The following is a 25,262-nucleotide window of genomic DNA, read 5'->3' on the forward strand; positions in this document are numbered from 1 at the left end:
GAAGACTTGCTTATGGCATAAAGGATTTTTTTAATATTTTTATGTCATCTCTGTGTTTCTTTCAAAATAACTATTAATACACGTGCATATGTATATATATTTTGCTTGTTTGCATATTTGTGTGAATATGTGCATATATTTTGTCCATGTGCATATTTGTGAGGGAGGGCATGAATCTTAGAATTTAAAAAACTCAGGGTTCAAGTTTGAATGCTTGCTTCTCCTCTCCCAGCTGCGTGACCTTAGCCAAGGCAGTTCTCTTCTCTAAGATTCCATTTCTTCATTTGTAAAATGGGGGGAGCACATCTCCCTCTCATGGTGTATGTGGGTGTCTGTGTGGGTGTGGGTGGACAGTGTATTGTGGCAAATGGCGTGTGAGTGAGACTCTGTTTCCCCACGGCGTCCCTCATGGTTACAAATCTCGGTTTCTCTTTTCCTAGCTTCATTCCGATATTGACTCTGGTGATGGGAACATTAAATACATTCTCTCAGGTGAAGGAGCCGGAACGATTTTTGTGATTGATGACAAATCAGGGAACATTCATGCCACCAAGACATTGGACCGGGAAGAGAGAGCCCAGTACACGCTCATGGCACAGGCGGTGGACAGGGACACCAACCGGCCGCTGGAGCCCCCGTCAGAGTTCATTGTCAAGGTCCAGGACATTAATGACAACCCTCCCGAGTTCCTGCATGAGACCTATCATGCCAACGTGCCTGAGAGGTCCAACGTGGGTGCGTACATGAGGGGAGACCTGCTCGGTCCGCAGGTCGTGTCCCTGTTGGGGATGGGAGCTACGGCCCATTCTCCCAAATCAGGAAGCAGAATTTGTACTGAATCTTCTAGGACATATCACAAAAAAAGTATTATTTGTATAGGTAAAGTTTCAAATATTTTAAATGGACCTGAGATTTTAATATCTCATCTTAGACAACACAAGGAAGTATGGAGTGGCAAGAACCTGCCTGACTCGGGGAATCCTGGTTCTGGCACTCATTAGCTGTGTGACTTGGATCCAGTTCTGTCTATCTTAACCTTAGTGTCCCTGTCTGTAAAATGGGAGAATAGTTTCTATTCTTGCAGGATTAGAGGCAATGTAGTTCAGTCACTAGTGTGCACTGATGTCTAATAAGTAACAGTAATGGTAATCTTTGTTGCATGTAGGCATCATACTAATTAATTGACTTACATGACATTATTCCATTTACTTTTGGTGATAATTCATCTTCACAGTGAGATCGGTCCTATTTGACATGGTCCGCAGATGGGAAACCCAAGCTAGTAACAGGATAACTAATTTACTGAAAGTCATTTGAGCTATTAAGTGGCTCCAGAATACACACTTAATCATGACACTCTGCCACCATCTGTTAGAATCATTTAGAAGGAAATGTGACTTTTCCTCATGCCTAAAGACACTCTGCGTTGTTAAAGGATATTTCTCTGAAGGATTTCTTCAAGTAGCCACCTTCTCCTGGCAACAACTTTTGTCCGGCTTTATAGAATGCATTCATTTGTGGTCTTTTGAGAAACATGCCTCCTTTTAGGAATGGTGTGTCTTTCAGACAGTGATCAGGGCTGTTCTGATCAGGGAAGAAGTCCGATTATATGAACCAGAGCTTTTAGAGCCCAGATGAACTTAAGAATCATCAGGGCCAATAAACACTGGGTGTTATGTGGAAACCAACTTGACACTAAACTATAAAGGAAAAAAAAAAAGAATCAGGGCCAAACTGCCCATTTTACAGATGAAAAAAAACAAGCACCAATAATGGGAACCAACCTGCTCAACACAGTTAGGTCCAGAAGGGACTCTAGGACCCTACGCTCCTTCCCCTTTGCATGTAGAACCTGGGATATGGAGTTATTTCAAGCCTTTTTGGACCGGGCCCTGACTTATCTCTTAGTTTCTTGGTAATTGCCTAGGGATTTTAATGAGAAAAAGCCCATATGAAGTAACACGTTAAATAGGGGTCCGTATCCGGAGGAACTGAGCCAGAAGGCAAAGCGTGCCATCAAAAAGAATGCTCCAGGGAATCTATGTCGTTCTCACCTCTGGGAGCTCCTTGACGCTGGGGGCTAACACCCAGCTTCCCATCCTGGCCTCCGATGGGCTGCTGTTACAGCGGTGCCCTTGACCCGTCAGGTGAACTGTCCCATCGTGTTCTTTTTGTCATCTGTAAAGTGAAGATAATGGAAACTGTGATGAGGATTAAGTAGAATACAAAGAGTCATAATGGACTGAGTGCTGTTCTAGAAACAAATGAGGCATAAACATGTAATACTTTCCCTGGCTCAGCCACCGTGTTACAGGCTAGGCCTCTTCTCCCTCATAAATGCCCACGGCCTACAACAGCGCCTGGTCCTACGCAAAGGGCTCGAGAAAAGCTGTTTGCACGAAATAATGAATTACAAAAAAGTAATGAGGAAAAAAAAAGCAAGATTCCTTTTATACCACATAAAGTCACTGACAATTATAAATTAAAGGTTGTCAGAAGCTGTGTCAGTGGGCTCCCGTGCCTCCCACCCAGAAACTTCCTCTCTGCTGGAAATGTCAAGAAAGACCCCAGGTTTGGTTGGTTACTGGATGGGGGTTAGACTAATGACTCTGGCAATAATCCACTTTGCAAAGTAGATTGTAAAAGTTCCTACCACTCACACCCAGTTTCTCAAAATACCATTCCCGTCAAAACAAGGAACAGAGGGATGTGGCGGGACGCAAGGAGCGTGCCCGGAACAGTGCCTGGCGCAGAGAGGCGCTAATCACCATTTCTCTTCACCCTGGCATCTCCCCCCATCCTGTAGTCCAGCGCTTTGTGCCCTCAAATCCTTGTGACCGTCAAAGAACAGAGGTTTTTCTAAAAGAAATGGAATCAGGTCTTTCATTTGCCTGGTTTCCTTTCCTTTGGACCCACAGATGCCTTAAAGGGTGGATTCTACTAAATGACTACCGGGCCCATTCGAGGTGGGAAGAGGCACTTCTCGTGTCGTCAGGGAACAACATTCTGTACACTATTTATAGCCATTAATTAATTAAAATGTAGTATTAGAAGCTATTTTATTACATGCAAAGCAACAGTAAAATGATGTATTTATTGCGCTGGTACAGATGGAAGACTACACTCTGTCCTTTTACAAAAAGCAATTCATCATTAATTATCTTTTATTTTACTCTTTGGGAAGGTTTTTATTTAATTATTTGATATACTGAACATTTCAGCTGCATGGGTCTTAGAATGTTTTTGCATTCATGTTCATATTGTTATTTTAACTTCCAAGCAGAGCACAATGTACTATGAATATAGAAAGTTCACTTTTAAGCTGTGGGACTTTTTTAAAGGCAGGAAAGAGGGAAGGAAGAAGAAGAAGAGAAGGAAGATTATTTTATCTCTGAACCCCTGAAAAATGAGAGCATGTTAAACAATTACAGGGATTTTCTGTTTTTAGATTTAAGACAGAACTTTGTAAACTAGAGCATAATTCAAAAAGCCAAAGGGGTGTTGCTAATGAATTTATTTCACTTTTAAGGGACATCGGTAATCCAGGTGACAGCTTCAGATGCAGATGATCCCACGTACGGAAACAGCGCGAAGTTAGTATACAGCATCCTCGAAGGCCAGCCCTACTTTTCCGTAGAAGCACAGACAGGTACTGTGCAGTGTTGGTGGGATCTGTGGCGCGCTGTGAATAAGGAGTCCAGGCCTGCTCACTAAGCCTCTCTTGAGTCTTAGTTTTCTCAAATACAGGAAAGGCCACCTTACAGGATTGTTGAGAGGATTAGAAATGCGTAGGCATGTGCCTGGATATGGTTAGCATCCAATGACCCTTATTTATTATTGCTTCTGTCTCTGTGTCACACTATGTCACATTAATAAATATAATCTTAAAATACAACGTGTATCTTAAAATTATATCTTACATTTTTGTTGTTAATGTTTATTTATTCTCCAAAGAAAGAGAGACAGAGCATGAGCAGGGGAGGACCAAAGAGTGAGGGAGATACAATTGGAAGCAGGCTCCAGGCTCCAAACTGTCTGCACAGAGCCCGATGCAGCACCTGAATCCACAGACCGCAAGATCATGACCTGAGCTGAAGCTGGACGCTTAACTGACTGAGCTACCCAGGCACCCCTTAAAATCATTTCTTAAAATTCAACTTAAATTGAAGAATTTATCTTGATGGCACGCCTGGGTGCCTTAGTCGATTAAGCGTCCAACTTCAGCTCAGGTCAAGATCTCAGGGCTCCTGAGTTCGAGCCCTGTGTCAGGCTCTGTGCTGACAGCTCAGAGTTTGAAGCTGCTTTGGATTCTGTGTCTCCTTCTCTCTCTGCCCCTCCCCTGCTCACACTCTGTGTCTGTCTCTCAAAAAATAAATAAACATTAAAAAAATTATGCTCAAGTGTGTTTGGGATGTGGCACATTCCCTCTGCTGCACTTACAGATTCCCCAAGTCACCCAGAAAGCAGACTGCGCAGTTCTTACAGAAAACAACCAGTAAACCCAAAGAGTGAAAACATGCAACCACCCAAAGCAAAATGATCCACTTTACTTACACCAAACTCTATTCTGGGGTCCTTTCATTAGAATAAACACTGAAGTACTGTGAAACTTCTAGTCTTCAATAGCATCCCTCAAACTGCTGCCTTTTCTCACAATCTGCCCTGTATATTTGAAAGATATCTGCAAATAATCCACATTCGTTAATATAGTTAAATTATATGAAATATAAATATGCATTGATATGTATACACAGAATCTGCCAATCAGATAAGTTGCCCATTTACTGGATATAACTTTCACTGACCTACATAATTATTTATTTGTAGCCACTTTGCTTCAGAACACGTGGTCCATGGGGCTGTGTGGCTATGAGTTCATTGAAGACATTTGCCTTTCTGGATTAACCAAAGATAAATGTGGGATTTCATCTAGATTCTTGAGATGTTGAAAATTGGCAAAGGAATTCCAGTTGCAACCTTTATTTTTCTCAAGGATTCGTGATTAGGAACCACCCCTTGAATATATCAAAGTATTTAACAGATAAGGAGAACAAGACTCAGTGAGTTCAAGGGTGTTGCTGGGAAATACAGACATCAGGACTAAAAGAGTGACAAGGGCGTTCTCTGTATATTTCCAGTATAAATGGTACCATATCTACAAAGAGGTAAAGCTTGCACATGTTTTCAAGAGATTTAAGTGAGCACGGTAGTCATACAAATCATGTGCTGATATCCAGGGATCATGTAGAATTCAATCATTAGTTTACCACTGTGGTCAGTGATGGGTGACAGAACCACAATGTTTGTGTAAGTGTTGTGTATGTTTCTAACTCATTTGGCTTACTGCTTTAAAATTTAACAATTACATTTTAATGTATTTCATGGGATGTATGCCACCTACTTGTAACCTACTATGGACCATAGAAATGTTTCTAAGAGTTGCATGCTGGGATAGAGCTTCAAAAGATTCTGCTGGCAATTCAGAAGTGTGGGTTTAGTCATGGCTATCCATGCAATGGGCCCTCAAACACTTCAGCCTTTAGGATCTTGAAGTGTTATGCCTGAGTATAATGAGGTTATTACTTGCATTTACAATGCAACATATAAGGCATATAAAATTTTAATGCTATATGAATAATTATGACAATTTGCTGAGAAAGATGACTACTAAATGGTACTCCAGGTATGGCCACCTCTCATTATAATTATCATGTCAAAGTGACTCTTCTGTGAGGGCAGGAGCTTTTTTTATTCCTCTCTGCTTACCCTGTGCCTAGACCTTTTTATGTTTTTATGTTGTTACCAACAAATATGTGTGATGTTTCCCACTCATGTATCCAGGTATCATCAGAACAGCCCTCCCCAACATGGACAGAGAAGCCAAGGAGGAGTACCATGTGGTGATCCAGGCCAAGGACATGGGTGGACACATGGGTGGACTCTCAGGGACAACCAAAGTGACGATCACACTGACCGATGTCAATGACAACCCACCAAAGTTTCCGCAGAGTAAGTAGGTGGGCTTGGCTTTCACGTTTTAATGTGCCACATTTTAGGAAGCTAGCCCTTCTCAGACCCTTTTCTGCCTTGCTCACCTTTCCCAAAGAAATCTAGAAAAATGAAGTCTCTTTATCATTCATGCAAAAAATTAAAACAAAAACAATACAACAGCAACATAAAAAACTGAAGGTGAAGTAAAGATAGTACGAGGGGAGGGAGATGAAAAAAGTTCCATAATCCTGGGAACAGAAAATCTATTTTGCTAAGTATTTCATTAGATACTGGTTCTGCGATCTAGTAATTAATTAACCTCTCTGTGTGTCAGTGTTGTAATTTCTAATCTTGAGGTAATAGTACTGAATAAGTTACCTATTGCTTTACAATAGACTGCTTCAAATCTTTGTGATTTAAAACAATGATAATTATTTATTATTTTCATGAGTCTGTAATGTGGGCAAAACTTGGAGGATGCCCCTTTTCTTTGTTTCTGTAGAATCAAGTGAGGATGGCTTGACTGAGGTCAAAGAATTCACTTCCTAGAATGCTCACTCATGTGGCTGATGAGCTCAGTTGGCTGTTGATTTCTATCCATGTGGGTCTTGCCAAAGAAAGGCTTGGATAGGTTCTGAAAGTGGGAACCCCAAGGATACCAAGGCAGAAACTGTATTGTCTGGTGGGATCTAACTGCAAAATCACATGCCATCACTTCCATAAGACTGCCCCAAATTTAAGTAGTGTTGTTGTAGACCCCATATTTCAATGGAAAGACTGTCAAAGTCATGTTGAAGGACTCTCATGTAGGATATGGCTTGGGCCATTTTTGGAGAATACAGTCTTCCACGGATCTTAATGGAATATTTTTAGAACCAAATAGATTAGCATAAAATAATATCTGGCATATGTTGTCAACAAATGTTAGCCATTATTATTATCATTTATTATTATTATTATTATTATCAACATTTAATGAGTAGTAATTACTACTGAATATCTCAACAAGAATCTACATTTTAGATAAAACTAGGTTTCATAAAAGGTACAGTAAGTGCCCATAGAATGTAGTAAAGCCATTCCCCCAAAATTATAATCCAGTTAAAAATGGGCAGAAGATGGAGTGCCTGGGTGGTCCATTCTGTTAAGCTTCTGACTTGATTTCAGCTCAGGTCATGATCTCATGGTTTGTAAGACCTAGCTCCGAGTTGGGCTCTGCAGTGATACCATCATGGAGCCTCCTTGGGATTCTTTCTCCCCTACTCGGTCTGCTGCCCCTCCCCAATTCATTCTCTCTCTCTCTCTCTCTCTCTCTCTCTCTCTCTTTCAAAACAAAAAAAAAAAGCTTAAAAAAATAGGCAGAAGACAGGAATAGACATTTCTCCAAAGAGGACCTACAGGTGGTAAACAGGCACACAAAAATATGCTCAACATCATGTATCATCAGGGAATTGCAAATTAAAACAACAGTGAGCTATCATTTGATACCCGCCATAATAGTTAAAGTCAAAAACACAGGAAAAAACAAGTGCTGGTGAAGATGTGAAGGAAAAGGAACCCTCATGCACTGTTGATAGGAATGCAAACTGGTGCAGTTACTCTGGAAAACAGTATGGAGGTTCCTCAAAAAGCTAAAAATAGAACTACCTTACAATCCAGTAATCACACTACTATTTACCCCCAAAATACAAAGCACTAATTCAAAGGGATAAATGTACCCCTATGCTTATAGGAGTATTATTTATAATAGCCAAATTATGGAAGCAGCCCACGTGTCCATGGATTGATGAATGAATAAAGGAAATGCTGTGTGTGTGTGTGTGTGTGTGTGTGTGTGTGTGTATGAATATTATTCATCCATAAAAAAATGACAAAGGATCACCTGGGTGGCTCAGTCAGTTAAGCTTTCAACTTTGTCTCAGGTCATGATCTCACAGCCGCACGTCAGGCTCTGTGCTGACGGCTCAGAGCCTGGAGCCTGCTTGATTCTGTGTCTCCTTCTCTCTTTGTCCCTCCCCTGCTCTGTTCTGTCTTTTTCTCTCTCTCTCTCAAAAAAAATAAACATTAAAAACTTTTTTAAAAAAGGATGAAATCTTGCCATTTGCAATGACATGGATGGAGCTAGAAAGTATAATGCTAAGCAAAATAAGTCAGTCAGAGAAAGACAAAGGGGGAGAGACAGAGAGAGAGAGAGCAAGAAACAGACTCCTAACTATAGAGAACAAACTGATGGTTATCAGAGGGGAGGTAGATGGAAGATGGAGATTAAGGAGTGCACTTGTGATGAGCAATGGGTGATACAGGGAATTGTTGATCACTATATTGTACCCTTGAAACTAACACTGTAAAATATATTGGAATTAAAAGTTAAAAATAATAAAATAAATAAATAAGAATGTAGAAAAGCCAGAACTTGAACATGCATCTGTTTATATAGATAAATAGATATAGACAAAGGTATGGTGTGATCTTAAGATGCTGGTGCTTCTAGTCCACGGTGAGTGTGTGGAGGGATGTTTCACCGGGAAAATGTCATCTTCACCAAATTAGAAGAGTAGCTGGTAGAGCCTGGGAATTTACTGTCAGAGAGATGGCAATTTTTGCAAATGAGGGAACAAGAGAGTGAATAAATATGGCCCCAGGAAGGCACCCCAGTCATCCAGAGGAATCCAAAGACCACAGTCTATGCAAGGAACACACTGAGAGGATTATAAGGAAATAACCAGTTCTCATGGCATCCCAAAAGAGGAGAAGAAAGACTGCTTTCCCTGGTCAGGCACAAAGTTCAGCATCTCCAATCAGTTTAAGGCTCATATAGCATTCTAAGAAACTGCATGCTCCATTATCCACACTGCAAAATTGTCTGGTGTGCTAGAAGGAAAAGGCCAAACAGGATTATTAGCAAGCAGCCATTAAGGCCTTTGCACACATGCAGTCACATAGTAAAGTTATATTGCTAAAGTGCAGAAAGTAGTTTCATTGCCATGAACTCCAATGAGATTTGGAGAAAACAAATTCAGAGCAGGTTTCTCTAAGCCTTCCTATAAATTGGCAATTATTTACAGAGCTTACCTACAAAGACGACACCATCCAGTTTTCCTTGGCTGTGCAGGCTCTGGCGTGATTCAGTTGAATATGGGTCCAACCTGAAAGCATTCAAAGCCACATACTATAGATAAATATAGACAGAGTACTGGAACTGATGAAATCCATGGAAACGGGAACCTAGAACTTCAGGAGTTTAAGTAATTTGCCACAAACTACTCAGCTTTGAAGCGGTAGAGACAAGGTTCCCAACCTTTGTTCCTCCATATTGTTTCACATAGAGTATTTCTTAAATGTGGAAGTACAGATAAGATCATTTCAAAAGATCAAATGGCTTCCCTAACTGAAAAGTTTCCAGGGATTTCACCAAGTTTAAACAAAACCACTCCATCCCCTGCGATGGCCTTTTATATGTAGATGGGCCTCAGAATTGCTCTTACAGAATTGCCAGTCCCTTCAGATGCCTTCTTCTGAGGGTGTCTTCTCTGACCAACCAATTCCAAATCATTCTCGATTCTCCCTCTTTCTTCTTCTCGCACAGCACAAGTAACACAAGTGTATACATTTGCGCACACACATCACATATTTATATACACATTCACACATGCATATTTGTACCACACAACCACACACACACACCCAGACATGCATTCACACATGCACAGTCCCCTCCACACACTCATACACACAGTCACATACTCACTGTCCTATTACCCTCTACCACTTCCCCTACTTGATTTGTCTTCTTTCTAGCAATGACATCAGAGTACGTATACTTTTGCTTTTTTTTCCCCTCTTCAGTGCGCCTCACTAAAGGAAGAAACTTATTTCTTTTACTAAATTTCTTGAACTAAGTTTCATTTACTACTGAGTCTGCAGGGCCTAGAGCAGCACTTGGCACACAGTAGGTTCCCAGTAAATATAAAATCAATATATATGGATAGGCCGCCTGTCCATATATATTTCCAGATAAGGCAGTGCTTGATCAAATGGTGAGGGAGGTGAAGTAAGAGGAGAGTCACATACAGAGTTAGAAGGCTCATGACCTTGATGAATATAAAATTTGCATTTGATTTTTTTTTTTAATTTGGAGCTGAGGAAGGTTTCTAAACAGAGAAGGAGGATTTTCTGGGTACCTGGAAGTGCCTTGCAATTAATTTGTGGACCATCCTGAAGACAGGAAAAGAAGTCTTTCCTCTTCGAATGTGTAAAGATCTACATGGCCCTCCATCACTTCCTGGTGGGAAATGTAGCTGGGCATTGTTTTCCTCTCTTACTTGCGGCAGGTGACCCCACCACGTCACCCTGGACCCCGATACTGTTTTATCATCCTTTGTAGAACACATTTCTTTGACAAGCAGGCCATGGGGATCTTCCTTCCCAGCCATTCACTTCTTTCATGTTTTCAATCAATAGAAAGTTCAATTTCAAGCCCTTTGAGAAATTTATTGGGATTGAATGAAATCTAAAGTCTTACAGCTGCCAAATAAAAGGGAAAAATAAAAATAGATGCCTTCCTCTTCTAGGCGTATACCAGATGTCTGTGTCAGAGGCAGCTGTCCCTGGGGAGGAAGTAGGAAGAGTAAAGGCAAAAGACCCAGACATTGGAGAAAATGGCTTAGTCACCTACAATATTGTGGATGGAGACGGTATGGAATTGTTTGAAATCACGACCGACTATGAGACACAGGAAGGCGTGGTCAAACTGAAAAAGGTGAGTTCTGGTGAGGAATGAGGTGTGTGAGCAGTGTGGCCAGCTCTGCCAAGGCAACACTGCAGGGCATGGAGAGTGGAATGTTAAGAGAGGAGAATGTGGGCAACGGGGGACTGACCTGACTTTGCAGTTGAGCTCCCAGCTCTGGGGAGGTAACAGAATTGTATCTCTTTCTGATACTGCAGAGAGAGCCAGCAAAGGGGCTAGAGATGTGGCCAACTGCCTGTTAGGTTTTGTGTGATTTGGCACACTTTCACATGGAAGGTAGTAGCTAGATCTAGGTTTTAGAGAAACACCCTGAGCATGGAAGGGGATCCTCCTTTGGCTTTGCTGAGCTAACTCTATTAATACAGGCAGTTCAGAACGTTTCCTATCTGAAGCTTCCAAGGGCCACCACATTTCTGGGCCTTCTGGGAAACTTGAGCCAACTTGAGTCTGCCTGATTTTGTCACGAAATTGAGCCTGAGAAACAACCGCATCAGACCTTCCCCCTTTGTCAGCTGAACTGTCTACAAAAATGTGTCCCAGAATTAACTCCCAGCAAAGAGGAGTTTATTGTCTGTCCTTGTTTTGTTCTAAAAATCTAAAATTTACTCAATACTAAATATAGGCCAGATGAAGCCTGAGCCTTTAACGAACATTTATTTTTCAGAAAAATCATATAAAGTAGATAGTATTATCCCAATGGGCATAGTACCTCAGTTTAATTATGAAGAGTTTGGGACTCAGGCAGATTTAATAATTCGACCCTGTCTTAATCACACACCTCGCAATTCATGGATGTGAAATTCAAACCTGGGTATTCTGGAACAACTTGCTACTCAAGTTGATTTGGGGACAGTTGGGCCAGAAAGAGATTCTGAAGGAATCCAGAAAGGATTCACTTTCAGGCGAAGAAACAGTTACGATATTTTCTGAAACGCTTCCCCCCCCCCCGCCGCCGCCCCCCGATTTACCACTTGAGAAATCAACACCTCTCCATCATCAAAGTGTATGGAGCATTAAATCTGAATTGGATGATGGGATTACCTTGGTTTTAATCAAGCATTCATTTTCAACTTGGTTTTGTAGCATGAATATTAAGCTCCTTGGTGTGATGGAAAAGATTGGACTGTAACACTGATAAAAAATTAATTTGAAGAATCAATAAAGAGGCCAGTAGCTGGAGAGCAGGGGTGGGGGAAATTCCTGGGAGGAATCTCTTAGTTAGGGAAGCAGGGAGAAATGTGCTATAAGAAGCTGGCTTTTCATAATACTTGGAAACACTGTTGGACTTGGGAGGTGTATTAGGGGACACACAGCAAAGAGCAGGCAGGGGCTGACTCTTTCATAAAACAATATTGAAGCTGGGATGAACTCGGGATACTTAGAAAAGTCAAAATTAGTGACAATAAATTAGTGGTCATGACAGTCTACTCAGCAGCCAGGAAGGGCTGGGGTAAGTCCTCCGCTGGTTTTCCTCTAGAAAAAGAGCTCAGTGGGATGCCTGGTTGGCTCAGGTGGTTAAGTGTCCGACTTTGGCTCAGGGCATGATTGTGTGGTTTGCGAGTTTGAGCCCCACATTGGGCTCTGTGCTGACAGCTCGGAGCCTGGAGCTTGTTTCATATTCTGTGACTCTCTTTCTGCCCGTTTCTCTCCCTCTCTTTCCCTCTCTCTCGCTCTCTCTCTCTCTCTCTCTCTCAAAAACAAACATTAAAAAATAAAAAAAATAGGTGAGTGACTTGTGTGTTAGCATAGAGCTGTCAACCCCCCTTGTTAATTAATATTACTCTCCTTTCTGCCTGACACTGACATATGAGCTTTGACATCAGCAATTCCTGCCTCCCACCCTCTGCTGTTCAAGTAATTGGGTAGTTGGTTATGCTAAGGTTGTCACCTGTTTTCAGTATATTCAGGGTATAAACACATACTGTGTCTCTAAGATTTTGAAACATTGAAATCACCCCATGGAATTCACACGTTGTAAATGAGCCCTCTGCATATGATTAATTTGCACATTTCCCCCCAATTCAATGCGTTTGCTCCAGGCAACAAAATAATCTTCTAGAAATCCCTGAAGTTGAGGCTTAGAACACAGTAAGATGTTATTTCATTTGTGCAAGAACGTTTGCTTGAACTTGTAGTTCAGAGTTCTAAATGTCCACCAGGAAAGAAGAGAATTTTGAGGCGTGAATTTAGTAGAATAAAATGATGGATCCTATGGAAGTCAGTGTATACATTTTAATAACATAAGAGAGTATGGAGAGATCATGGGGGTATTTTTCTCTTAAAATATTCCTCAATATAGTATTTTCACTCATTTCTTAATTCATTACCCATTTTTCTGCCAAGAGTTGTTGCGTTCTTATCATTTGTCAGCAGGCCCCTTGTGAGAGGCTGGGGATCTAAAGTTGGAGACAGAGTCTGGCTAGAGGGAAGTCACAGTTTAACAGGGCAGTTAACTGAAAAGACAATTAAAATAGAGCGGGGTTTGTGTTCTCAGTCTGGCACTATTAACATTTCAGGTCAGATGCTTCTTTGTTACCCGGGGCTGTTCTGTGCACTGCTGGGCGTTGAGTAGCACCCCTGGCCTCTCCTGGCTAGGTGTTAGCACACGCGCTACTCTACCCCACCTGCCGTGATGATTTAAAAATAGCTCTAGACATTGCCTCATATCCCCAGGGTGAGGTCGAGCAAAATTGCTCCCCAGTTGAGAATGAACTGTAATAAAGTGTGATAAAATCTATGAATATGGGTCATGAATGACTTCTTAAAGGAGTAAAAATTTACTCCTTGAGAAGTAGGAATTTACCAGATTGGTAAGGAGAGGAAGGGCTGAGGGCTCGTATTATGGGAACAGGACGCATTTAAGAAACTTGAGTAAGCTCAGTCTTGAGAGTTTTGAGATGGATACTGTGGGACCAGTTGCAAAAGTGTTGTTGGAATCCGAGGGGGAAATTACAAAGAACTGAATAAGGCAGAAGAGGTGAAGGTGAAGGATTCAAGAGACATTTAGGAGGTAGAATCATTCATGTATTGAATAGCTTAGGAAGCAATAAATAGCTCTTGAGTATTGACTCTGTGTCAGACACAGTAAGTGTCAGAGGTGTAATGGTGCATAAGAGAGAGCTGCCCTCCGGGTACTCCGACAGTCTTTGTGTGGCTAATGGAAGAACCAGTGCAAAATAAAAGTGAAACTTGTCTGTGGCTTGGTGGACTCTGGGAGGAAAAATCCAGTCTGTTTGTTGCAACACTGTTGATCAAGTGGGCACCCATTCCTTGCACAGACACTGGCACAGTTTCTGAGCTGTTCCCTTTCAACCAAATAAACTCATAAAGCAGTATGAGAGCAGCATTAGAAAACATTTGAAATATCCCCTATCTTAATAAAACTATTTTTATGTCTGATTATTTTTTATATTCTTTGTCCACATGGATATATAACATTTGACACAGTCACAATCATAGAGTGATCTGATTTGTTAATTTAATGTCACATCATAAATATTTTACGTGCTGTTATATAATATACATAATCATTTTTAATGACTACATAACATCCCATCCTATTGATGGACCATTATTTCCTTAATAAAATCTCACAGTTGGATTTGGTGTTTTGAGTGTATGCTTCCCTGATTAGATATAACCCTTTATTATCTCTGACAAACACCAGGCATTTCTGAATATTGTTTGTTTTGGTTTTCTGTTGAATTAATCCCTCAGGGAGAATCCTCAGAGGTGGGATTAGTAAACTGAGGGGTATTAAGATTTTTATGGTTTATGTAGTGTGTTGCCTCATTTAGTTTTATTTCAACTACCCATCACATGGGTATAAATGTTCACAGGGTAAACTACCTTATATTTTTTTTTGGAAGGAGTCAAGGTATAAGTTGTAGGTAAATGCTTAAAGGTTATTCATCCATATGCCCTCCTCCCCTTTCAAACAAAATGGGGAAGCAAGGATCAACAAGACTCAACAGAGTCCTTTGGAGTGCTCCCCACTTAGCAGGGGTGGGAGATGGGGAACTGCAGAAAGGCAGCTCAGAGAAGTTGAGGACTTCCCCAGGCAGCGAGGATTATTGGGCTGACCACCAGAAGACTCAATCAAATCTTACCGAACTAGGAAAGGGCATTTCAGACAAATGTTGGCAAGGATTTGGGGAGTTTTGCTTGGAATCTGAAAAGATGCGTCAGACTGCAGGGTTACTATTCATCTCAATATCAACGGTGTTTTCCATTGGGAACATGGCTCTGGGCTCTGGGTCCCTAGCCATATGTCTAGATCAAGTTCAAAAATGTTCTGTTATAAGGGCATCAACAGGCTGCCTGACATTGGAAAGTTTCTCCTTACCTGGCCTCAGAACTATCATATTCTAGTTTTTTATTTTGTCTAAAAATTGCAGAGGTGTTTGAGACATTGCACCAACCTCATACCTGGAGCCCATAAAGAACATCACTTTCTGCTGCTCAGTAACCCAGAGAAAGGTTACCGAGGAGCTGCTGAGTCCCAGAATGATGCACCAGCTGCATCCGATTCTACTTCAGGAAAAGAGTGTTCCCTGAGCCAGGTGGGAGGATGATGGGAAATTGTGAATGTGTCTCTCCTTCCTAAAAGTGGAATCATTCTTAGTTTTGAGTTTTGTAGAATTAGGTCAGGACTAAACCCTGTGATTATGTGCCCATTCACAATCCGTGTTTGCCAGGCAGTTGACAACAGCATGGCAGGCAGATGCTAACCTTAAAAGACCCAACTCTTTCCAAACATTTGGTTGTTCATCATCATCTGGAGTGCTAATTAGAATGTTCTGTTTCCGAGGCACCAGAACTTGTTGCTCGGCCACAATTTTACTTCTTACCTTTTGCTGATTGATTCACTGACTCCCCTCTCATTCAGACACAGGGAGTGTTTGCTGTCATTTTCTCCAGAACTTCAGTCATTCGAATACTGCTTCTTAATTTTTTTTGAGTCTGTGTAAAATCCACAAAGTTGGTAATTTTTGCCTTTTAGGTGGCTTCTTTTAAACATACATGCATTCTGTTAACCAGGAAACATATTCTCATTGGCGTATGTCACTTGCCACAAATGGAAGGTAACCTTGAAATGAGCACAAGCAAAACAACACGATGCCATTATATTCTAGCTCAGCAGCTGAATCAGTGCCTCTCAAAAGGAGATAAGGAAGCATATCATATATGTTAAAAAGTAGTACTATACTGAGGCATACTCATGAATCTCTGATGTTTTTCGTAATGGAAGAATTAGAAAAGAAATAATAGTATCAATAAATAACTTAATAAGTAAGTTAATGTCATTCAGTAAATCCATCTGCCAAAATTACCAATAAACTACCTGGAATCATTTTAAGGGCCAGTGTTGGTAAGGATCCCAGACTTTGGGAAAGGGTCAGAAAATTAAAAATTAAGCTCTTAGTATGATTAGCCCAGGTGTGTGTGTGTGTGTGTGTGTGTGTGTGTGTGTGTGTGTGTAGAGGGCAATGACCCTCTAACAAGACATAGTTTTGCTGAAATTCAGTGGGTATTTTTATTATGAAAAGTCTTAGTACTTTACAGAATGGGCTACAACATTTGCTTTTGCAGTGTTTTAATTTCTTCCCTTAGATGATTTTGGTGAGTGATTTGGACAGCCTTATTGTTGTTATGTAGAATGAAGTTCATTTTCGATGATGTGGTCCTTCCATGTCTATTGTGCTCCTGGAATTACCCATTAAGCACATTGCAGATTTCAGCAACTGATTTGTCTGATTTTCTGACAAAATGGTTCAGGTAATAAGATATCAGATAGACACTGATTTTTTTTCCCTTTGAGGAACTATTCATTCTGCCCTGTAAAAAAAAATCTGGTTTTTCTCCTCCATGATTCTTTCAAGGAGTTGGTTGCCAATCCTGTCTTCTTTCCTGCCAGCCCGTAGATTTTGAAACCAAAAGAGCATACAGCTTGAAGGTAGAGGCAGCCAACGTGCACATCGACCCGAAGTTCATCAGCAATGGGCCTTTCAAGGACACTGTGACGGTTAAGATTGCAGTGGAAGATGCTGATGAGCCCCCCATGTTCTTGGCCCCAAGTTACATCCATGAAGTCCAAGAAAATGCAGCGGCGGGCACTGTGGTTGGGAGAGTGCATGCCAAAGACCCTGATGCTGCCAACAGCCCAATAAGGTACAGACATTTATTTAAGAGCCTGGGATGAGGAATTATAGAGGAAGGAGGTTTCAGGAAAGCCCTGAGGGAAGCACATCCTTCAGTTTCAAAAAAGATCCATGATGATCCGGTTTCGTGCAGTGTAAACAAGACTAAGATTTGGAAGGTGTGAATTTTACTTCCCTTCTCCTACTTTTTGGATAGGCTTGATCAAACTCCATAATTTCGGTCTGCAGCAGACTTCCCAATGTACACTGGGAGGTGCAACGCTTAGCAAGGCTTGTCTCCGGGAACCGGAGTGAAGCATAAATAAGGATTGTGATGTAATTATAGTCATTACGATTCATAGAATCTTATGCTCCAGTTACTCCATTGGGTGTGTTAGGCACATAATCTAATGTATCCCCTCAATTTTATTTTATAGGAATTATCACTTAAATTGAGGGACATCTTCAGGGCAAAGTGAGTTGCCCAGAGTGACATAGCCAATGAACAGGAGGCCAGGAGAGCAAGCTCTGTCTACCTATTGGTGACTGGGTACTTGGAAGAGATAACAGAGGGCCACATAAATTTGGGGTGCTTTTATTATTATGATATCTTTGTGACTTAGAAAAACTAGCTAGAAAAATGATTCAGAACCCTGCCTTCCCTCTCCCCAACGTGTGTTCGTGACTGATGAAGCTGAGGAAGATGATGATGGACGTGAGGAGGTGAGGAAAATTGCCAGAGAAGGCTTGTCACAGATTCAAGCCGTGTATGGGGCAGAGGGGCACAGCTGTCTGCAACCTGCCCTGGGGTTGGACCTCAGCAGGTGTTTATTCATCCATGGCCCCTCCGCTAGTTCCTTTCTTACCCGGACTCCTTCCCTGCCTCAGCCTGGCCTCCCTGCCTCCAGGTTCTCACCCACCCTTCTGTGGTCCTCTAGCCAGATTGAGCATTTAAAAAAATATTTTATTTTTAATTTTTGAGATAGAGTGTGTGAGCAGGGGACGGACAGAGAAAGAGGGGAACAGAGGATCTGAAGCAGGCCCCCCACTGTCAGCAGTGAGCCCTATGTGGGACCTGAACTCATGAATTGCGAGATCATGACCTCAGCCAGTCAGATGCTCAACGGAACAAGCGACCCAGGCGCCCCCAGATTTCGCATTTTTAACAGCACATCTAGATGTCACATCATACTCCAGATTTCAGTTATCAGTGGTCAAATTGTTTCTCCTTGCTGCTCCCTCCAGAATAATCCCAACTCTCTTACTAGGTGTCAGGCTCTTCTTTGAACCCCTCCACTGCTGTGTCTGCTGTGCCCTGTTCATCTCTTCCATTTTTGGTCTATCCTCCCTTGGCATAAGACTCTCCATTACAGCTGGACTCAGCCATTTCCTGTCCTCTGAAGCAGCACTTACTCTTTGCATGTTTCTGATTCTCACCTTTACATGTTCTCCCTATAGGCAGGAACTCTGCCCCTCTTTCTTTCAAACTTGCTACACAGGACTCATTTTTCCCACCTCCACCTCGGTGTCACCTGCTCTAGAAATTCTTCCAGGGCACCCTACTCATGGATCAGATGCAGTTTCCACCTCAGAGATTACCATGCAAAATCACAGTGACACTTTACGCTGTGTGTTGTCCTTAGCACACTCAAAGAGGGACTGTCTGCCTGGTCCTAGGGTTGATAAGCTGTAGCTCACAGAAAAAAATCCAGCTGCCATCTGCATCTCGCAGAACCTCTATACTGTTTTTCATAGTGGCTCTATCTTAAAGAGGTATTTTCACTCCTGTGGTCACTGCTGCATTATTCACAATAACCAAAACATGGAAACAACCTCAGTCAATGATGAATGAAGAAAGAAAATTAGGCTTAAAAACGAAAGGGAATCCTATCATTTGTGATAATTTGGAGGAATCTGGAGGACATACTAAAAGACATAAGTTGGACATAGAAAGTCAAACATAGCATGATACTATTTATATGTGGAATCTAAAAGAGTCAAACTTTGAGAAACAGTGTAGAATGGAGGATTGGGAGTGGGGGATGGGGAAATATTGGTCATATGGTCCAACCTACAGTTATAAAATAAGTTCCAGACATCTAATGTACAGCCTGGTGATTACAGTTAATAATGTCTCCTTTAAATTTTTCAAGAGAGTTCATTTTAAGTGTTCTCACCACCTACAACACAAAATGGTAACCATGAGAGGTGATGAATATGTTAATTAGCTTGGCCATGGTAATCATTACACAAGCTATTCTTATATCAAAATGCTACACTGCATACATCACATAAAGGCTCTTTATTATTTGTCAATCATACCTCAGTAAACTCACGGGGCAATAGGAAACAAATATGAGCATGAAAAACAATTGCTATGGACAAATGGAGTTTTTCTGTTGACATCAAAGGAAATGCTGAAAGGGCAGGAGGAAATACGAAATGAAAATATTGTCAGTTGCCTTTAAATCCCTGAACATCCCTTTTAGGAGAAAGGAAGAGAACTACCCTTTAATAAACATCTTCTCAGCCCCAGACAATGTGTTTCACTAAGTTATTTAAACTAATCCTCAGACACTCTTTGAAGCTCTGACTACTTTAGGATGTAACAGATGGAAACAGTGAGGCTCAAAGGGATGACGTGAACTCTTCAGTCACATAGTCATTGAGGCTGGATTTTAGTCCAGATCTGCCTTAGGTCCATTTTGAGCTTCTTACTCTAGGCAAAGTGTCACCATTGGGAAGACATCCCAAGAAGGTTTGAGTGTGGTCTTCTCTCTATGCAGAAGGATATATTACATAATGACTGAGGGTCCGCGTAACAACTCTTTTCTACTCAAAGATGTCCGTGGTGTGGCTTTTAAATGAGTTAGTCTTGGCTAGGTGCATTAGAAACGTTTTGGAAGAGCGATGACGTAAAAACACTTGGAGCAATTGCTCATTTCCTCTGTGCCTCGTGTCTCCAGGATCCACATCTGCGATTGGTTATTTGGGTCATGTTTTCAATGGTGGCTGTTCTGTGCATGTAGGCAATTTCCGTGTCTATAATTATCCAAAGATGCTCAGTACTGCCCTTGAACCAACCCTCCACCTTACCCGCTCAGTCCCTGTTCCCCAAACAATGTATAGAACATTCAAAGGGGTTTTTTTTTGTTTTTGTTTTGTTCTGTTTTTTTGCAGTTTGCCTCCTCTCGGCATTACCTTGTTTCCTGATTATCTTCACCTGTATGGGAACCTGTATCCTTGATGTGGGTAGAACACTATAGTGTCAACCAGACTCTTAGCCGCATGGAAATATTTGTAAATCCTTCTTCGCAGACTCTAGCGGATTAGACACACTTTTTTTCATTGTTGCCTTTTGAGATAGTCTCTCTTCTTAGCTTCCTTGGCAGTAATCTTTCCCCCCTCCAGCAGCACCACTCTGGGGTCTTCACTGATGTTTGATCTTTGTCCAGGTAGTGGGAGCTCCCTGAGATGCATCTGTTTGACCTGGATATTTCTCTCTGTGTCCCCTCCTCCAGAGCATTCCCACCCATGCATGACTGAATTGAGTTAACGCTCCAGATTCTCTGCCTCAGGGCTGATCTTTCTCACCAATTATGCTCTGCACCTATTCTGCTGTCTGCTGTGACTTTTCACACAATTGCCTTTTCCTTTCCTGGCTCACTCATTTATTTAAACTTATTTTTGAACTCATACTTATTGTGACATACTTAAAAAAAAAACTGACTCCACCTTGATTCTGCGAAACTTGAGGTAGAGCTGACTTGTTACTCTCTTAATATGGCAGCATATCCCTGGTGGAATTCAATCTCTCCTTTCTGCTAAGCTGACTTCTTTTGTTTCTTCATGTCTCCCTGTCTCTGACATGACCTTCAGGCTAAAAACTCTAGGACTCTTCCAGGCACCCAAATACCAACTGAGTCTTCCTGGTGCTGTTACACAGTCTTGTTTTCCCTGCTCGCTCCTGTATCCCCATCACCTCATTTAGATCCTAACAATTTCTCCACCCTTCTTCCATTCTCTCTTGCTCAGACCATCTTGCCCACCCGATCTTATTAATCACCCTGACAGCCTGATTCCATTTATCTGTTCCTCTGATAAAAAGCCTTCTATGATTTTTCAATGGCTATAAGATAAAGGTCATATTCTGTAGATTGACATTTGAGAAGTTCCATGGTCTGTCCACAGTGTCACAGCAGCAACAAGAGAAAGTCGAGCAGGGGCACCTGGGTGGCTCAGTCGGTTAAACTTCTGACTTGGTTTCAACTCAGGTCATGATCTCAAGGTTCGTGACTTCAATCCCCACATTGCACTCCGCACTGGCAGCACAGAGCCCACTTGGGACTCTCTCTCTCCTTCTCTCTCCCCCTCCCCCACTCATTTGCACATGTGCTCGCTCGCTCTCTGTCAAACTCAAAAAAAGAAAAGAAAAGCAGCTATTATTTGTTGTACTACTTACAGTATGCAAGGCACTAGGTTATATATCTTTACGTCTATAATTTCATGTAATTCTTACAGATAAGCTAAAGTTAGGTATTGTTAATATTACAGTTTAAAAGATAAGTAAGCTGAAATTCAAAGAACTTAAGGCCTTTTCCAGTATCACCTTCTTAGGTGTACTGGATGTATTTAGACATACTAGAGCATGAATTTCTAATCTAGAACCTTTTAAAACCAAAATTCATGCCCTTCACATCTAGAGAATACTGCTTTGAATTGTTAATTATCTTTCTCGCTGTGACTGTGTCTTGTCATGTCAACTAGATAGAAAACTCCCTAGTGGCAGGGGGAAAAATCTATTATTTTTGCCTCCTTTTCACAGAAGGCTATCTGCTGAAGGCTCTGTTACCGAGCCTTTCCTGACATCTGCAAGGTGTATGTACATGGTTTATCTTCAGTTTCCTCCCTGGGGAAGAGGACTCATTCCATTCCCATACGGAGCGTCACGGTCTAATGACATCATAGATGAATTCAGGTCTTTTATACCGTGAAGTGCTCCTCCAACCTCTTTGTTGGAAGCAATATGATCTAGAATTGGGAGATCTGAGTTCTCATTCTAGCTCCCCCAGAAACTAGGTAATAGGCCATCTACAAATCCCATCATTTGTAAATGGAAGAGATTAAACTCTGACATCCATGGTCTCTGCCACCTTTAATATATCTTAACTTTTACGACCCTCGATGAATGCCTTCAGACATATATAGTTTGTAAACTGTAGGAAACTACAGCTAAGCCCTCCAACAGGAGGAAACCGCCCAGTTGTGAACCCAGGATGCTACTCGACTTAACATAACCACCTTTGCTCTTCATTTTGGAGACTTATGGTGGAGTGAAAAGGAAAGGGGCTTTGGTGTTGAACAGACTTCTTAGAGCTAGCACTTCGGTGTTTCTGGGTGTCCCGGGCAAGCTAATTTACCTTCTTACACCTCGATAAAGGCCATTTTTCTTGCTTCATCTCCTTCCTCACTTTGCAATAAATACAGTACAAAAAGGTTCTGAAAATTATTTTGTTAGAAAAAAACAAGTTTTCTATGTGGACAGGAGTAGTTAAAACCTTCCGGCTCTGCTATTAGGCACAGCCCATCATAAAAGTGTGAGAAGAACGCTCTACCAATAAATGACCAAGCCTACTTTGCATCATCATGGAATTCAGACCCAAGCTACCTGAGAACCCCTAAAACCAAACAAACTGATTACATTCACTCAAAATAGAGTTAGTCTTTTTCTTTAAATAAGGACAAAACTGATTTTTAGGACCATAAGTGCTCCTTAATGATAAATTTAGGTAAACTTGAAACTATTTAATATTTTGTATGCAAAAATATGGCAACAGTTTGATGCACTTGTGACTTTCTGAGTAGTTTGGGCAATCCCACTTCCCAAATGCAGTTTCATAAATATTCAGAGGGTGGGTGATTGTAGTAAATATGAAGAAATATGCAACATGTCATTACATTTCTCAATCAAATATGCTAAACAGCTCTTTCATTCATTGTACTGAATAAAGAATCCCAATGTGGCAGAATGATTTCTATAAAAGATTCATGTATGAAGTTTAAAAAGTAAATTTGATTAAAAAGGAAACCTAGTTGAAGCAATCCATTGAAAAAGTTATCTTAAATACAGCATGGAGAAAATATTCAAATATTAAGCTGCTCAGAATGTCTCCATCTAATTGCCTTATTTGCATCCCGCTTAGGTATTCCATCGATCGTCATACTGACCTCGACAGGTTTTTCACTATTAATCCAGAGGATGGTTTTATTAAAACTACGAAACCTTTGGACAGAGAAGAAACAGCCTGGCTCAACATTTCCGTTTTTGCAGCAGAAATCCGTAAGTATTCTCCTAAGGGTTTTGATTCTACTTTACCAAATTTTACCCATCAGACTCTGTACACATTCTGGAAAATGACACAGCTGAGATAGAATACATTTTTTAGTCTTAAGCATATTTTTCAGTCTTTAAAATTTATTCTTGGTCATCTATCCAAGAAGACATATAAACATGTAGAGGTATTTTCATTTTCCCTGGCAGAACTGGGTATATAGATTTGGCAAACAAGGTGAGAGCGCTCAGCAGCTTGACACTAGAGCCATCACTGGGGGACTCCCTACTGTAGGCTGCCACTCACCATTGTTGAAATCCAGAGCAGCAGAACCCTTAGAACCAAGTTTTGTGGGTACTTGTTTACCATAGATCAATGGTTCTCAAACTTGATCGCACATAGGCGTATCATGGAGGGCTTGTATTACTGTCTGAATTCTCTTCTTTCAGACAACCGGCATCAGGAAGCCAAAGTCCCAGTGGCCATTAGGGTCCTTGATGTCAACGATAATGCCCCCAAGTTTGCTGCCCCTTATGAAGGCTTCATCTGTGAGAGTGATCAGACCAAGCCACTTTCTAATCAGGTAATGATGCTTTCCTCTTTTCTAGCTATGAATAAGACATTTGGAAACAGAGTTAGGTCTTGTGAGCTTCACCTGGAGGTACCTCCCGCTGCCCAAGAGGGCTTCAGAGCCCTAGTTTAGATCTGTAGCTGTGCTCTTGCTAATCCCAGGCTGCTTAGCCAGCCAGGAATTTTTGAATAAATGATGTGCCAATGTCAGCATGATTTATTTATGGGCCACCTTTCTCTTTCAGCCAATTGTTACAATTAGTGCAGATGACAAGGACGACACAGCCAATGGACCAAGATTTATCTTCAGTCTACCCCCTGAAATCATTCACAATCCAAATTTCACAGTCAGAGACAACAGAGGTTCGTACCAAGGTTCCTATGCATTCAGAGAAGTAGAAATGGGGAATGAATGGCTTTTATATTGCAAAGCACAAGTGTTTTCCCTAATCTTAATAATGCCTCTCTGTTGAAGGACAAACAAGAAGTAATAATGCCACCTTTATTTTGAGATATGTGGGCTCATTTGGTGCATTTGAATAAGTGAGTCTAATTTTATTTTACTCTTTTTATTGGCTTCGATATTCAGGAAGCAGTGGGGAAACCAAGCGGGGAAGCTTACAGGGTCAATATGCAAACAACCTCATTTATCTTTTTTTAAGAGGTTGACAAACCCTTGGGGGGGGAGCATGGCTTTATCAATATTGATATCAAATAAAGCATTAAAAGAGATTAGTTCAACTTTGTAAGGCAATGTAATCTTTCAGCTGGCCTTCCCTTCCAAGCATGGTTTGAATGCAGTGTGATTGGGTTCAGAGCTTGATACCTAAAGTTGTAGAATTATTGCTTGAAGGGCATGAACAGAGCATTGCTTGGCCACTGTAGACATGGTGAAATTTAATATCATGTGTGCTTCTCATTTCATCAAAGAGGTTCTGGGCTTACAAATTATTTGAAGTAGTTGTTTTTCTTGTATAGCCCAAATGGATATAGCCCCTTGATGAAGTTGGTACCAAGCCAGGATTAGAAAATACATTTTTTTTTTACTTCCAGGCAGGCTATGCTGGTCTGCAGCTGTTCCTAGAAACCTTTGACAGTTCAGGTCTGTAGACACAGGAAGATGAATGCCATTGTTTGACAAAGAGATAGAAGGTGGTCCACCTGAGCACACGCACTTTCATTAGCCACATGGCGCTAGGTTATAGATGGATTGCTTTCCCAGTGACTGAGATCAGGATTATAGTTTACACTAGTAGTATTATTGCTTCCCCCATCTCTGTTATCACTCATCAGTATCATAAATACCAGTAGCTATGTTCCAGATAAAATGCCAAGACCCCTCCCACACTCTATCCATTTCATTCCTTCAAAACACCATAGGTGAACGTTATTATTATCACTCTCATTTGAAGATGAAGAAAATGAGGCACAGATTCATCAAGTAACTTGTTCAAAGCCAATGAGCCACATGGGAGTTAGACC

The 25,262-nt window shown here is 41.2% G+C and overlaps 1 protein-coding gene and 1 long non-coding RNA gene across 3 annotated transcripts in view; one reads left to right on the forward strand and one right to left on the reverse strand.

The window, feature by feature from the left end:
• CDH11 (cadherin 11) overlaps positions 1-25,262 on the forward strand; it is a 204,898-nt gene that overhangs the window by 108,309 nt on the left and 71,327 nt on the right. For both annotated transcript variants that reach the window (XM_029925553.1, XM_029925552.1), the window contains exons 4-11: positions 441-735; positions 3,530-3,649; positions 5,842-6,009; positions 10,563-10,750; positions 16,656-16,909; positions 23,082-23,218; positions 23,660-23,793; positions 24,026-24,143. In XM_029925553.1, coding sequence (XP_029781413.1) covers positions 441-735; positions 3,530-3,649; positions 5,842-6,009; positions 10,563-10,750; positions 16,656-16,909; positions 23,082-23,218; positions 23,660-23,793; positions 24,026-24,143 — 1,414 coding nt within the window. The remainder of the gene's footprint in view (positions 1-440; positions 736-3,529; positions 3,650-5,841; positions 6,010-10,562; positions 10,751-16,655; positions 16,910-23,081; positions 23,219-23,659; positions 23,794-24,025; positions 24,144-25,262) is intronic.
• LOC115280570 lies at positions 8,769-15,791 on the reverse strand. The gene is made up of 3 exons (XR_003903847.1): positions 15,589-15,791; positions 9,064-9,137; positions 8,769-8,862 (listed from the first exon to the last, which is right to left on the reverse strand). It is a non-coding gene; the product is annotated as an uncharacterized LOC115280570 (long non-coding RNA).

Source organism: Suricata suricatta, chromosome 16 (genome assembly GCF_006229205.1).
Source record: "Suricata suricatta isolate VVHF042 chromosome 16, meerkat_22Aug2017_6uvM2_HiC, whole genome shotgun sequence".
NCBI classification, from domain to species: Eukaryota; Metazoa; Chordata; class Mammalia; order Carnivora; family Herpestidae; genus Suricata; species Suricata suricatta.